This window comes from Malus domestica, chromosome 14 (assembly GCF_042453785.1).
Source record: "Malus domestica chromosome 14, GDT2T_hap1".
Taxonomy (NCBI): domain Eukaryota; kingdom Viridiplantae; phylum Streptophyta; class Magnoliopsida; order Rosales; family Rosaceae; genus Malus; species Malus domestica.
This window is the reverse complement of record NC_091674.1, coordinates 3,048,524-3,063,500: the sequence shown is the minus strand read 5'-3', so window position 1 is coordinate 3,063,500 and position 14,977 is coordinate 3,048,524. Positions and strand designations below refer to the sequence as shown.

Sequence of the window (14,977 nt, the reverse complement as noted above, 5' to 3'; positions counted from 1 at the left end):
TATTAAGAGATCCCATCATCATTGTCTCATACTCTTTTTAAAAATTTTAAAAACTAATCACACTCCTTAATCAAAAACAAAAACGAAAATGAAATTGTTCACACACAAAGTATGTGCTCATCTTCTATTTTATCTTAAAAAGAAGCAAAATCTGCTAAAAAGAATGAAACACTAACGTATGCATATTACATTTGTCTGCGAGACACTGAATTACAATTGTAACAAAGGCACAATATGAATGTATAAGTGAGTCATACTTGTATTAGTAACGTGACTGATAATGTGATGCACGAATAAAGGTTTGAATGGTTTATTGGAAGAAAGAAAGAAACAAATCTTCTAAAATTTTCACATGCAATTATATTGGTTCAGTCGCTATTTTTGCCCTAATCAATTGCCTTTGGAATGATAGAATTGATAGCCGAGGAGGTGCAAGTAAAAACACTACTTTTGGTGGAAATCATGTGATTATGCACCTACAATCTACATCTGGTCGAAATCAGTTGATTAGAAAACGTTGCCTTGCTAATCAGGCTTAATGCATTAATATTGTCGCATTGACAAGTCGTTATCGTTAAGCATTAAGAAACCCTAAGCGTGTGCAATCAGTTGTCGCTAAGACAACTCTTTCAAAACTTCGTCATTTTACATAAGCATGTGCCTAATTCGTTAAATATGTGTTTGATCTCACTTTTAAAAATTCATCTAGAATGTCAATTTTTTTTTGTTATATAAATGAGAATGATGAAGAATTAGGCAAGTCAAATTAATCTCAAGCCTGGTTATCGAACCACAAAAATAGCTTTACTCTCTAACACGCACAAACCGGTAAAAAAGAATCAATACCCGAAATTTAGCTGTTAACTACAAAAATAGGTTACTTTCTTCCCATTTAGAATGATCAGAAAGGACTAACTTCCCGATAAAAAAAGTTTAATTATTGCATACGTTTTTTAGGAGTTTCGGATCAAGGGGGATGATTGCCCATATGTTGCTGGGTCATACAATATCAATGTGTGTCAATATCAAACAGTGGTCAGCAGTCAAATTCATCAATATTAATGTTAAATGTTGGGTGCTGAGGAAAAGAAAACATGCATGAATGTGCTACTCGAGGCCCACCAGGTCCTCTTCACCCCTAATGATTTCACATTAGTGGGCATGTTGTATAGAACCATTTGATTTGGGGAGTAGGAAAATGATATAATAGAGACACACCCCAAAAAGAAGAGAGATAAGACAAAGGAAGCCATTTAATTGGAAGTTGGAGGGATTAAATAATAAGAATTGTGTTTGTGCAGTAGCACACAAGAGATTGCTTTTATCATTCTTTAATACCTAAGTTATAAAAAGTATGAAAGAGTCACTTAGACTACTAGTTTGAAGGGCTTTTAAAAGGATTAAAAGTAAGTATTTTTGGAACCAATTTCAAGTAAAAATGCAAATAAACTTCAAGTACTTTTAAAATGACTGTAAAAAGCACATAACTGGTGATTCTTCCAAAATGTATTTCAAGTGATTTTTGAACTAAAAAATATTTTCGCTAAAAACGATTTCAGTTATTTTAAAAGTACTTACAAACAAATATGAGTCTCCATATGTTCCAAGCTTGAGCTAAATGGGATTGAGAATTTGAAATCTGTGATTCATGGAAGAACCAATAGGCTCACATTATTCAGAGTGCGTTTGGTACGTGGGACGGGACGGGACGGAACGGGACGAGGCGTTCCGTCCCGCGTTTGGTGTGCCAAAAATGGATGGAACGGGATGTTCCACGGGACAGATTTTGAGTGTTTTTGCGTTCCACCTCCCCCCTGGAACGGGTTTGTTCCACGTTTGTGGAACGCAATGTTTTATCATTTTAAGACAAATATACCCCATGTCTTTTTCAAAAATTACACCTTCGTTCCGTCCCGTCCCGTCCCGTCCCGTCCCGTCCCGTCCCGTTCCGTTCCGTTCCATCTGCGTACCAAACGCACCCTGAACAAGACACTACAAATTGGGTGAACCGGGGGTCAAGCCCAAACAAAAGAGCCGCACAAAAAAGGGGTCCGAGAGGCATACGGACCCTTATTTTTTTATGTCGTCATAACCTTGCTTCCTAATTTTCTGGACTGCTTTGGATGAGCAAAATGGACTTGTATATATTGCCTAGAGAATATACAATTCTATTTGTAATGATTTTACAAAGACGGTCAGTGGTGCACCGTTAATTACAGTGTTACTGTCCTCAAATAAAACGTTTCGATGTAATTAGAAGTGAACTATTTAATATAAGATAATTTGTGAATACTTAATACCACTTACTATGACTCAATAATTAGAGTTTATGTAAACAACCTGGTTTGATATCATGTTAATGTTTTAAAGTGACGAGTTAGCGGTCTCCTATTAATCATACTGATATAGTTTTTAACTCAAATCACTTTTACAATTCAATAGGTGTTGGATTTAAAAAAATTGTGAATCTTATCATTGTTCAATAATTAATGAGTTACGTGAGTTTACTATTTATATTACATGAATATGTGTAAGAGAGATAAATATCTCACTGACCAACCAGCAGTACTATTACAATAAGCCTAATTAACTAACTTCATCTGTTGACTTATGAGTAGGAAAATCAACGACTTAGATTCCTTAATAGTATACACTTTCGTGAAATAATTTCGAATAATACTTGCGTTACCTTGTGGGGGAATGCATTATGCACTTACCTACCTTTCACAAATAACGTATCTTAGTCGTATAAATTTCATAATCAAACTCATTCATCTTCTTAATCTTCATTTGAATACGATTTCTATAAAAAATTATTCAAATCATATATCATTTAGTCATTTAAATGTATCAAATAAATTGACGATTCATCTTAAATATGTTACTTGATACTTACACCGTCAATTTATTCTATATATTTGGATGATTAAACGATCTCCGATTCGAATGAGTTTTTACAGAGATGATTTCAAATGAAGATTAAGAAGTTGAACAATTCCGATTAAGAAATTTAAATAATAATATACGATATTCAAACTAAGTGGGAATGTCTATGGAGGAACGCAAATATTATCCAAAATTTTATCATGAAGGCTTCAATACTTAGAAGTGCTAAAAATTAATATAAGTTGTAATTTGTTGGTAAGATTATAGACACCATTATTATGAAAAAAATAATAATAATTATTTCATGTAGCAAAAATGCCTTATTTAAGTTTTTTTATTTTTATTTTACCAACAACTGTCATTAACGAGATTACTTTTAAACTTACAATTTTTTTATTAAAAAAAAAACAGAAACTGGTGCTAGCGTCTAGTAATCATTCCATAATCTAGAGCCAAATGATCATGGAGCTTTTGCAAATTGCAATAAACAATGGTGTAACTGGCATTTCTGCCACCTTAAAAAAATCTAACCATTAGTCCTTTCTCCTTTTTACGTGTCTGGCACTAAGGAACCCATGCCAAAGGAAAGACCCCAGAGAAACACAAAAGCACTAGCTTCCAACAGCGTAGCTCTGGAAACAGCTAAAGCATATACAAACAATTAGGGCAACCTAAAAAGTATATACAATATTTTTTTATCGAACAATTTTGTATTGTATAGCATATGACTATCGTTGTTCTATAACAAAAATGAAATTTATTGTATTAAGTCAATGGGGATTAAGCAACACTAGTATTTTTTTAATGAAGAAATTAGGTTCTCATCATTCTTTTTGCTACTCAATTCATTAAAATTTTATTTCTTTTCAATTTTTTATCAAGGTTCATGGGTATTAATGACATCATTAATTATTTCAATAATAAAATATTTTTTTATTTCTAAATATATTCATTTAATGTTAAAAATGTTACAATTAGTATATTTATTTTTATGACTAAATTTTTTATCATATATTTTTAGTTTTAGTTTTTAATTTGTAATTCTTTTTCAATTTGCACCAATTTTCCTTTTAGTTTTAATTTGTACCCATATATTAATTTCTTTTTGTGCCCATATTTTTTAAAGTTTATTTGTATTTGTACCCATATATTGTTTTTTTATTTGTACTTTTTATTTTGCTAAATGTACCCACCCATTCGTGTAAAACTTTTTAATCTTAAAATGTACTTATTCTTAAATATACCAATTTGTTATATGTAAAATGTACCATTTGTTTATATAAAATCTATTCAATTTTTTTCTAATCCATTTTTAAACTTATATGGGTACATTATTTTTTCTTTGATTTTAAAATGTATCCATGTCAAGTTTAATTGAAGAAATTTACTAATGTTATTAAGCCTAATATATATATATATTTGTGATTGGAAGAATGTACCCATGTTTATGTATATATTTGTGATTTTGATACAATAATTTTTTTGGTTAATTTTGATGAATGTACCCATGTTTACACACACACACACACACACACACTATACTATATTTATATTTTAATATTTTTAATCCCACAAATCATGATTTTTTATTTAAAATCTCATTTATATAAACAACTAAAATTTCTAAATTTTTAATTTAAAAAATATAGTAACGTACATAGAAATAAATTATCACATTAATTTCAGGGACCTCAATCAAAAATTAAAAACCAACAAGGTTTCAATCAAAGAATATTCATAATTAAAGACCGCATCCAAAGTCTCCCTTTTTTAATACAAGTTAATGGAGGAGGATGTATTAATCGAATACAGATTTGGAGTGCATGGCTAAGGAGTTATTGTTTCTTACATGGTGAGGTGAGATCATTTTTACCGTACAAACGTTATAATGCAAACTCATTCTCTCATCTAATGATGATCTTTAGAAAATTTTATTTAATTTGGAGATAGCTTAGTTATTCATATGTGCCAAACAAATCTATGATTATGATAACAAGTAGTATTTTTATGATTAACGGCCAACTTGTTTGATTCATATGAGTGACTAAACGGTCTTCAAATCAAATGAAGTAGTCTAGTGTTGATTTTTAGTTGATGATGAAGAAAATAAACAGGTTGAATTATGACGTTTAATACAATAAAATGAAGTCACATCGTCATGTAAGGAGCCAAACAATAACACGTGCTTGAAAATGTTGCAATTAAGTAGTTGGAGGTAGTATATGAAAATATATATGTTATATTAAAAGGTTAGGAAGAGTTAATGAAAACGAACCTTCTATGCTTGTGGCCGTGCCGATTGACTGTTAGCTTCACGCCCTCACCTTCCATTCTCTTGTTTTGTTTACTGCATGCTATCTATCTATCTCCCACGACTTAAAAGAAAAGAAACTATTTGCCATATATAAATATCTCTCAACTTCCATATAGCAACACCCATACAGCTCAATCCCCCGTCTCCCTATCTAGTTAACTTTCCTCTTATATGTGCATGTCTTGCTCTGGACAACAAGCAGTTTCCCAAAACTGCTACTGAAACTTCTATTGAGCAATGTAAGTCTCTCTCTTTCTCTCTCTCTCTCTCTCTCTCTCTCTCTCTCTCTCTCTCTATCTCTCTCTCTCTCTCTCTCTACCATCTTATGAAGAGGAAGAATTCTCATCATATTCATCAAGTGAGATGCATGGTATATATGTAGGGGATTTCAGTTTGGAGTCAAAGAGTACTTATAAGACTCCGTTTTTGTGCAATATAGTGGTTAACCGTTGTAGTTAGAAGTTCATTAGTTCATGCAGTGAGTACATGAAGCTACCCAGAAACGAAGGGTTCGATGAGGCCAGCAAATTAGCTTACTATATTTTAGAGATTTTTATAATCAACTATATATGATTAGGTAGAGAAGATCTGTTGATTAGGTAGAGAAAGACCACCTTCTTTTTCTTATTCTTTTTTTCAATTTTTAATAACCCTTAGCTGATTATACTAGCTTAAAAATTAGCAACATTTTTTCATTTTTAGGGAACTTTAACAAAAAGCTCCCGGTACTGTTTACTTTAACAAAAAACCATATTTTTACACTAAAAAGTCAATCTTGATACTATTTACTTTACCTTTTATTTTGTCCTTATCGTTAAAACTCAAAATTTTTAAGTCATTTTCATTAGTTTTCCTTTTTTTCTACACATGTATTTTTATTTATATATTTAATGAATAATTCACACACATATATATATATATATATATTCATATCCATTCACGAGTGAGCATATATAATATATATAGTTAGATGCAATCTGTAGAGTAGTTAGTGAGTTACGGTAATTAACAAAAATATCGTTGCAAAGGAAACACTCTTTAGTTAAGGATGTACTTCCACTTCATTTCATACTTTAATAAGTAGTAGAAACTCATGGTTATAGAAAAATAGAATTTAATTGCGAAGATTTAATTAAAAGGAAATTTAATGAAAAATATTTGAAAATTTTGAGTTTTAATAATAAAAATAAAATAAAAAGTAAAGTAAATAATATCAAGATTAACTTTTTAGTGTAAAAATATAATTTTTCGTTAAAATGAACAATATTGAAAATTTTTCGTTAAAATTCCTTTAATTAAATCCTAAGTTTGACAACTTTTTTGACTAGATAGTGGTTGACTTACTTTTGGATTGGTTACCAAGCAAACGTAAATTTGTTTAGAATATATTGTTGTGCTATTTATAGACCTCTTTAATGAGAAAGTTTTTTTTTGTGATTGAGACATTGGTAGTATATTATGTATTTTTATATAAATGGTGAAAAATTATATTTTTTAAGTTATTAATTTTTTAATGCTTATCTCATCATTTATATAATAACATATAATATATCACATCGTGTTCTAGTCAAATTGAAAAATCTCTCATTTTTAATGCACACCTCTCTCTCAGAAATTTGCCACGTGTGTCATGACTTAATTATAGTTAACTTTTTGTTTTACTTTTGCACTTTTTAAATTTCTTTGATTCTTTACGCAAAACGAGGTCTTGCTTGTCTTTTTACTTTTTTTTTATTCGTGAATATGGATTTTCGTTATATTATCTTTATGATAATTTTTAGAAACCATAAATAATATTTATTTATCATACAGTGATTAGAAATAAAATATTTAAAATTAAATAAAAATAAAAAATAATAAAAAATAATTATTACGATGTATATTGAACATATACGATTTACGAATCCAGAAAGATAGATGTTGAGAGCCTTGTCCCACTCTCCCTCTCTCTTGCCCAATCTATTTCTCTGTCCGCAAGTGTTGGAGCTCTGAAACGCAACAATGGACCCGGGGTTGATACAGATGGCATTAGCTACGGCGGCATCTCGTTACGTCTGCGTACGGGTCATGGCTTCATCAAGATTCTGGACGAAGCGAACGAAGAAAGGTGCAAAGTAACAGAGGGTTGTGGCGGCGGTGCGGTGCCGAGGTGGGTGTTTGTCGCCGTTGCCGGAGATTGGGTGATGGTGTGGTAGTGTCTGTTGGGTCGAAGAGAAAGGAAGGGTATTTTTTTTTTCACACAAATTGAGTTTACTTTACTTTTGAAAAATATAAAAAGTATTTAATTGTGATCGCAAAATTTTTAATAAATAATTAGTATTAATTGATCACTCGGATCTCCAATGAGGAGATTTGAAGAGAATCTAATTCCGTGAAGAAAAATGGTTACAATGGGAATATACTAAAATATTATTTTAACTTTTTAGTCAAAATGATTAGTGAGATTAGTATAACTCCTCACTGTGGTCTCTAAAGTTTAAAATTAATGAAATTGGTCATTAAAATTGTTCATCATCAATTATTTTGATTATTCTGTAAAAACCTTTTCGTTAAATTGAAGAAATTTTTAAATCTCAATGCTACATAAAATAGATGTAAGTGTTGAAGTTAAATCTTTAAATCTCAGGGCTACATTAAATTAATTAAATCGACTTGTAGTATACCAGGTTAAAGCTAGATGATTTAGGAGTAATATATACTAGACACAGGCAATATTATTGGCAGCTTTCTTGGCTTTGTTAGGCAACAAGCGTGACAATAATTCAAAGCTTTAACATGCATTCAGGGCTTCAAATAATTAAATTAATACTTGTTCAATGTCGTACTTTAATTAACTCTAAAATTTGGATTTAACTCCCATGCAGCTATAGAGAATTAAAAATCAAATTCCAACTCCAAACATGCAAAGTCCAGCAGAGAAAAATGCAGGCGTCCACACCTACGTAAGTCAATGGCCAATCTCCTCCTTAGCCTGGTCAGTCCGCCATGACAAACCTTCACGCCTAGCCATTGGCAGCTTCATTGAGGACTACAGCAACAAGGTTGAACTAGTCCAGTTCAACCGTGACACATCCGACTTCGCCACCGATAGCCGCCTCATTTTCGACCACCCTTACGCACCAACCAACCTCATGTTCTTCCCCTCTGAGGACACCGCGAATCCTGATCTAATCGCCACGTCCGGTGACTACTTAAGGCTATGGGAGATCCATGATGATAGGATTGAGCTCAAGTCTCTGCTGAATAGCAACATGAGCAGTGAGTTTAATTCGGCCATAACGTCTTTTGACTGGGCTGAGTTTGACACTAGGCGAGTGGCTACGTCGAGTGTGGACACTACATGCACAATTTGGGATATTGAGAGGGAAGTTGTGGACACTCAGTTGGTGGCTCATGACAAAGAAGTGTATGACATTTCTTGGGGTGGCTTCAATGTGTTTGCTTCAGCTTCTGGTGATGGCACTGTCAGGGTGTTTGATTTGAGAAACAAAGAGAGGTAAGGGTTAATTTTCACCTTTTAATTTTTTATGGGAGTTGCTATTGGCACTTCAAAAAAAAAAAAATCATCATGTACACTTGTCCGTAGTAAAATAATAAGGAATGGATGAGCGTAGATGAACTTTTTTTTAGTGCTAATAACAAGTCTATTCTTTATAGTCTTGTGTTCTTTAGAGAGATCATTTTCTTCCGTTTCTTCGAGCAAGTTCAACATATTTTCCTTTCGACTGCATACGGAGTAGCCAAACTTTTAAAAAACTAATAATTAGAAAAGTTTTAAAATAAAACAATATCACTATAGCAATCTTCTCAAATTGCATTATTATTATAGTAAATCGACAATATCGACATTGGTACTTTATTTATGTTATATCAAGACAATCTAATTATTTGTTAACATTGATAGTATCGACAAAATTTCGAGAGATATGGTTAATATTGTTGCAGTAATAGACTAATTTATAGTGTCATTTGAGATCATTTCCCTTTAGCATTTGGTAGCTCAAGATACTTATGCTTCATGTATCTTGTAACCCAAGGCATATTTTCTTAACTCATCTTCAACAGGTCTACCATAGTTTATGAAAACCCTACTCAAGAAAGATCTTTGTTGAGGCTAGAATGGAACAAACATGACCCAAGATTCATTGCCACAGTTGGAATGGACAGCAACAAAGTGGTGATATTGGACATCAGATTTCCCACATTACCTCTGATGGAGCTCAAAAAACATGGTGCCAGTGTGAATGCCATTTCATGGTCTCCAGGGAAAGGACACCAATTATGTTCGGTGAGTGATGATTCAAGGGCTCTGATTTGGGATGTGGTGAGACCTGGATTTCAGTCCAATGGCGGCGGCGATGCGGAGCCGGAGATGTGGTATGGAACGACAGCTCAGATTAATCAAGTGCGTTGGTCTGCTCTAGAAATGAACTGGATTGGTATTGGCTTTTTGAACAAGTTGCAGCTCTTGAAGGTTTAATTAGAATATTTATGGAAATATATTTAGGGTATCACTTGCAATTCCATATGCTAAATGTAGAGTTCTGTAATTAAGAGAAAAGGGAATGGGGATATCTTACCCCCAAAGATTATCTACCAAAAATCACCAAAATTCAAAGTTATATGATTGTTGGATTAAATTCAGTATTTCTTTGTTCGTCAAATTTCTTCACTACAAATAAATCTTAATGGTATTGAATTTGTCTAATGTTTTGCAAAAATGATTTATGAATAATGTATTTAAATATAGAAGGTTCGAATGGTTGAAACACACAGGAAGTTGACTCTACAAAATGAGTGTCAAAAGTGTATGTTCCCGAATTGTAATTATATATATTGTCTGCAACACACATCATGCAAGATGCAACCATGTCTAAGGGTGGGCAAACGGGTATAAGAACGCGGGTCGGGGCATTCCAAATGTATAGAAAAAGGGGCCCGGACCGGCCTGTTTGTAATTGGAATGGACGGACGAGTCCACCTTCCTCCCGGGTTTCTACCCTAGTCATCCTTCCTCCCGAGTCCACTCCAGATTCCAGAATCAGTCACTCCACGCCGTCCGTCCCTTGACTCCCTCGACTCCAACTCTCAATCGTCTTCTCCTCCGTCGTCGCGACCAACATGACGGCACCACCCATCCTCTCCTCCACGGTTCCACCCACACTCCGTTACTCTCCGTCAGTCATCTCCTCCACCACCCCAACATCACCGCCGTCGCGATTCTGGGCCCTGGCGACCACCACGACGGCCCAGCAACCTTGAAATGAACTCGTGTAAACAGATCTACCTGCTGAGATTTCGTCACTCAAACCAGAAGCTCAAAAAAACCCAGAGGAAAAGATTGAACGCAGCTGCTGTATCTCTCTGTGCCTTTCGACACCGATTGGCAGAGAAGCAAACAGTAAACCCATTTCATTTCACAAGCTGAACCAGAGAGATCCGAAGACAAATGGGTAACTCGGATCCAGCAAAAATGAATATATTCAGATTAGCGGGCGACATGACCCAACTGGCCAACGTCCTCGTCTTGCTCCTCAAGATCCACATTATCAAATCATGCGCCGGTACAGCCATTTCCTTTTTTTTTTTTTTTTTTTTTTTATCTCTATGCATTTTTGTTTATAATTTAAATGCTTTGCAAGCAATGTAATTTCATGTTAGCTGCATTTAAATTCTGTTTTGAATTGAACCCAGTTGAGAAGTGAAGTTTTTATTCATTTATCGTGTAATTGTGTATTAAATTGCATTTAATCGTGTATTTAGGCTTTTGATTTCCCACCCGCAATGGTTTTCCCATATGTGTTCAATCTGTGCAATCTGTGCAGCTACTGTGTTCAAACGGACGGGTTAGGTCTGGTTACTGTATTAAAATTTGTTGTACTCGTCTCATAACGATCCCTTTTTTTTAAACACGGATCCAATCCGGTCCCTTCAAAATTAGGCCCGGCCCGGCCATGCCCAGCCGTAACCATGTCATTAAGAGATGAGTAATGCAGAAAAAAAAAATATTCTCATATTGAAGGACATACGCTCTCTATGACTACATGTGCTAACTTGGAAAATTTAGAAGAGGGAGGAAATATTTGGATTCGTTGCTTTTTGTTTCTTCATTTGATGTGTTAGTTTTCTGCTGGAGGTTGGTGCTCACGGTCAAGTTACAAAATTTGCAAACTAAATCAGAAATCTTGAAAGAATTACACCAACCTTTCTCCTGATTTTCAAATGAACAATGCATATCATTATGATTTGAGGTGAACTTCATACATATCTAGTACGATAGAAAGAGGAGTCGTAGTCGTGCTACGACTCCCAGTCCCGCAACGGGGAGGAAAAGTGTTGCCTAATCATACAAGGAGCATCAAGTGATAAGAGATCCAACGGCTATAATGGCATGATAGATCAAGTCAGTTTTTCAATGGTTAGATAGCTGCCAGCTCAAATAGAAAGTCAGTCAGGTAGTTAGTGAGATAGCTTGCTAGCTAAGATGAGATCCCGTGTATAAAGTCTAAAATACAACACAGTTTGTAACAATTCATTCTCTCTCTAAAGATCAATACACAGAATATTTTTCATTCTTTCTCTCTCTCTTTTTCGCATTCATTCTTCAGTTTGTTGTTCTTCATAGAACCATTCCTTAGAGCAATTCCACCCCTAAGGACTTTGCGCCAGCACCCAGCGCATTTATCCACTCAAATGAACAGTAACAGACTCCAATGAACAGTAATAGGCTAAGGCATCTCCACCCCTAAAAAAATGCGCTGGCACATAGTGAAAAAATGTGCTGGCACAAACGATCTCCATCCCTACAAAATGCGCTGGCACCCAGCCCATTTAAAATATTTTTAAATTTTGTCTAAAAGAATAAGAAAATAAAATAGTTTTAATTTCGGATAGGATTTTTAACCAATCTCGTCATGCCATATGTCATTATCTGAACGTACTATTTTGTGAATAGATTTCCGCTAAGATTTTCAACCAATCCCGACACGCCACGTGTCACTTCCGTTTTACAATAATTTAGCCAAGATTTCGATAAGATTTTCAACCAATCACGTCATGCCACGTGTCATTATCTGAACGTACTATTTTGTGGATAGATTTCCGATAATATTTTCGACCAATCCCGATACGCCACGTGTCACTTCCGGTTTACAATAATTTAGCCAAGATTTCGATAAGATTTTCAACCAATCACGTAGTGCCACGTGACATTGTCCAGAACCCCATCCTTTCTTTTTTTGTCCATATAAACCCTACATCCCTACATCCATCCTCACACCAAGCTCAATCCTTCTTTTTAGCTCAGAATCCTTGTTCATCGTTTTCAAATCTTGAGTTTTTATTACAATGTCTTCTTCAAGAAGGGTGTATAAACAGTTGCAGGAGCAACAACAAAGGTTGTTGGCACAACAGGCAGAATTGGCCAATCTCGAGGAAGGTGGAAGTGGAGGTGGAGATGAGGCTTTCTTCATGGAGGAGGATGAGGATGATCACCATAGAAGGCAGAAGGCCTCACATTCCCGCCGTGTCATGGAAGCCGTGGGTCAGATAGCCAAACCAAGACGTGTTGCAAACCTCGATAGAAAAAGGGAAAAACGAGGTAAAAATCTATTGGAAGATTATTTTATTCCCAATAGCATATTCCCTGATCATATTTTTAGACGGCGTTTTAGAATGCAACGAAATTTGTTCAACAAAATCATGAGTGATATTTGCAACCATGATTCATACTTTGTGCAAAAAGAGGATGCTTTTCATGTTCTAGGTCTTATTCCCGAGCAAAAAATTACGGCATCCTTGCGAATGCTTGCATATGGAGCATCTACAGATCAAGTGGATGAGATTGCGAGGATGGGAAAAACAACTGTTTTGGAGTCCCTGATGCGGTTTTGCTCTGCAATTGAAGCCCTCTACACCAATGAGTACCTCCGGACACCCACGCCAAGGGACATGCGAAGGCTTCTGAGGAAGGGTGAGATGCGAGGCTTCCCTGGCATGATTGGAAGCATGGACTGCATGCACTGGACTTGGAAAAACTGTCCAAGTGCGTGGCAAGGAGCATATGGCAACAGAAAAGGAACCAAAAGCATCATTTTGGAAGCGGTGGCTTCATTTGATACATGGATTTGGCATGCTTTTTTTGGTGTTCCAGGAGCTCAGAATGACTTAAATGTCCTTGCCCAATCCCCAGTGTTTGACGAACTGCTGCAAGGAAACTCGCCGAGATGCACATATACCATTAATGGTACCCAATACGAGGGATCATACTACCTTGCAGATGACATTTACCCAAGGTGGTCAACATTTGTCAAAACAGTGCCACATCCACAGACTGAAAAGGAAAAACACTTTGCAAAATGTCAAGAAGGGTGTAGGAAGGATGTCGAGCGTTGTTTTGGTATCCTGCAAGCTCGTTGGGCGATTATCAGGGCTGCAGCTAGAATGTTTGATGTCGAGGCTCTTCGATCCATCATGATGACGTGTATTATTCTCCACAACATGATTGTTGAAGATGAGTATGATTATGATGGCGTCGATGAATATGAGCCGGATCCGATGAACAACTCAAGAACACGTATCTATTGTGCTCATGATGGGACCGAAGATCCAGTACAATACGAGCCGTTGGAACGCGATGGACGTTACAATGAATTGATCGTTCAACGTTACACTAATGTGCAAGAGCCATACTGGCACGTAACCCGCCAGAATGACTTGATTGAGCACCAGTGGGGATTGCATGAAGGCGAAGATAATTAGAATGAGGCTTGTGGTTGAATAATGTCACGATCTTTTTTTTAAGTTTATGTAATTCTATGTAGTGTGTTTTGTTTTTGAGTTTATTTAGTGAGTTTATGTAATTCTATGTATTTGGTGAGTTTATGTAATTCTATGTAGTGTGTTTTGTTTTTAAATTTATTTGGTGAGTTTATGTAATCTTATTTCATGTGTTTAAATAAAGTACAAAAGAAATAAAGTTTTAAAAATAAATAAAGAATTACATTAAAATTGCATAATAAATTAAATAAAAATAAATAAAGTTTTAAAAATAAATAAGAAATAACATAAAAATTACATAAGAAATTAAATAAAGTTCAAACCTAAAAAAAGAAAAAAACATAAGAAATTAAATAAAGTTCAAACCTAAAAAAAGAAAAAAACATAAGAAATTATATAAGAAATTAAATAAAGTTCAAAAGAAAAAAAGAAGGAAAAAACATAAAAAATACATAAAAATTATACAAAGTCTCTCGAGCTAGGATATGTGGTGCGAGGATCTTGGTTGTCACAAAAGTTGCTAGAACCCCCTTGACTTGTTTCCGCATCTCTTGCACGCCTCCTTCGCATGACATCTTTTTTTTCCGATGTCCAAAAATATTTAGAATTCGGAGACAGTCCTACTAGAGACTTGCTCATAGTGTCACGATCTGCTTGAGCCATCCTTTCTTCTCGAAACAATTCATTTTCTCGATGAAGTGCTTCTCTAACCAGCTCGTTCTCTCGATTAACTACTTCTCTTTGTCTCTCAGCCGCCGCATCACGGGCCTCAGTAGCTGCTAATATTGCTACCATAGCAGCAACTTTTTCCTCATCTCTAACCTTTTCTCGTGCCATGTTCAGTTCACCTTGGCGAGTAAGTTCCTCCATATATTTAGTGTAGTCATTCTTGGAAGAACTACCTTTTTTCTTTGACGCCTTTTTACCTATGGGCCTGAGGGACTGACGAGTCGGTTGGGTCTCGGGCACTTGTTCAGGCATCCCTTCCGTGTCTTGAAA

At 35.0% G+C, this 14,977-nt stretch overlaps 2 protein-coding genes across 4 annotated transcripts; both read left to right on the top strand.

Moving 5' to 3' along the window:
• Positions 1–5,268: 5,268 nt before the first annotated feature.
• On the top strand, positions 5,269–9,908 carry LOC103454120 (WD repeat-containing protein LWD2-like). Of its 3 annotated transcripts, none has more exons than XM_008393708.4 (4): positions 5,306–5,439; positions 7,110–7,423; positions 8,065–8,696; positions 9,266–9,908. In XM_008393708.4, the coding sequence occupies exons 3-4, from the start codon at positions 8,101–8,103 to the stop codon at positions 9,678–9,680; spliced, it is 1,011 nt and encodes a 336-aa protein (XP_008391930.3). In that variant the 5' UTR covers positions 5,306–5,439; positions 7,110–7,423; positions 8,065–8,100; the 3' UTR covers positions 9,681–9,908. The 3 variants fall into 3 exon arrangements, with proteins under 3 accessions (XP_008391933.3, XP_008391930.3, XP_008391932.3); XM_008393710.4 differs by having other exon boundaries at positions 5,320–5,439; positions 7,223–7,423; XM_008393711.4 differs by lacking the exon at positions 7,110–7,423 and having other exon boundaries at positions 5,269–5,439.
• A 3,269-nt stretch (positions 9,909–13,177) lies between these two features.
• Positions 13,178–13,960, top strand: LOC139191535 (uncharacterized). Its single transcript, XM_070812420.1, has one exon. The coding sequence runs from the start codon at positions 13,178–13,180 to the stop codon at positions 13,958–13,960; it is 783 nt and encodes a 260-aa protein (XP_070668521.1).
• Positions 13,961–14,977: the final 1,017 nt, after the last annotated feature.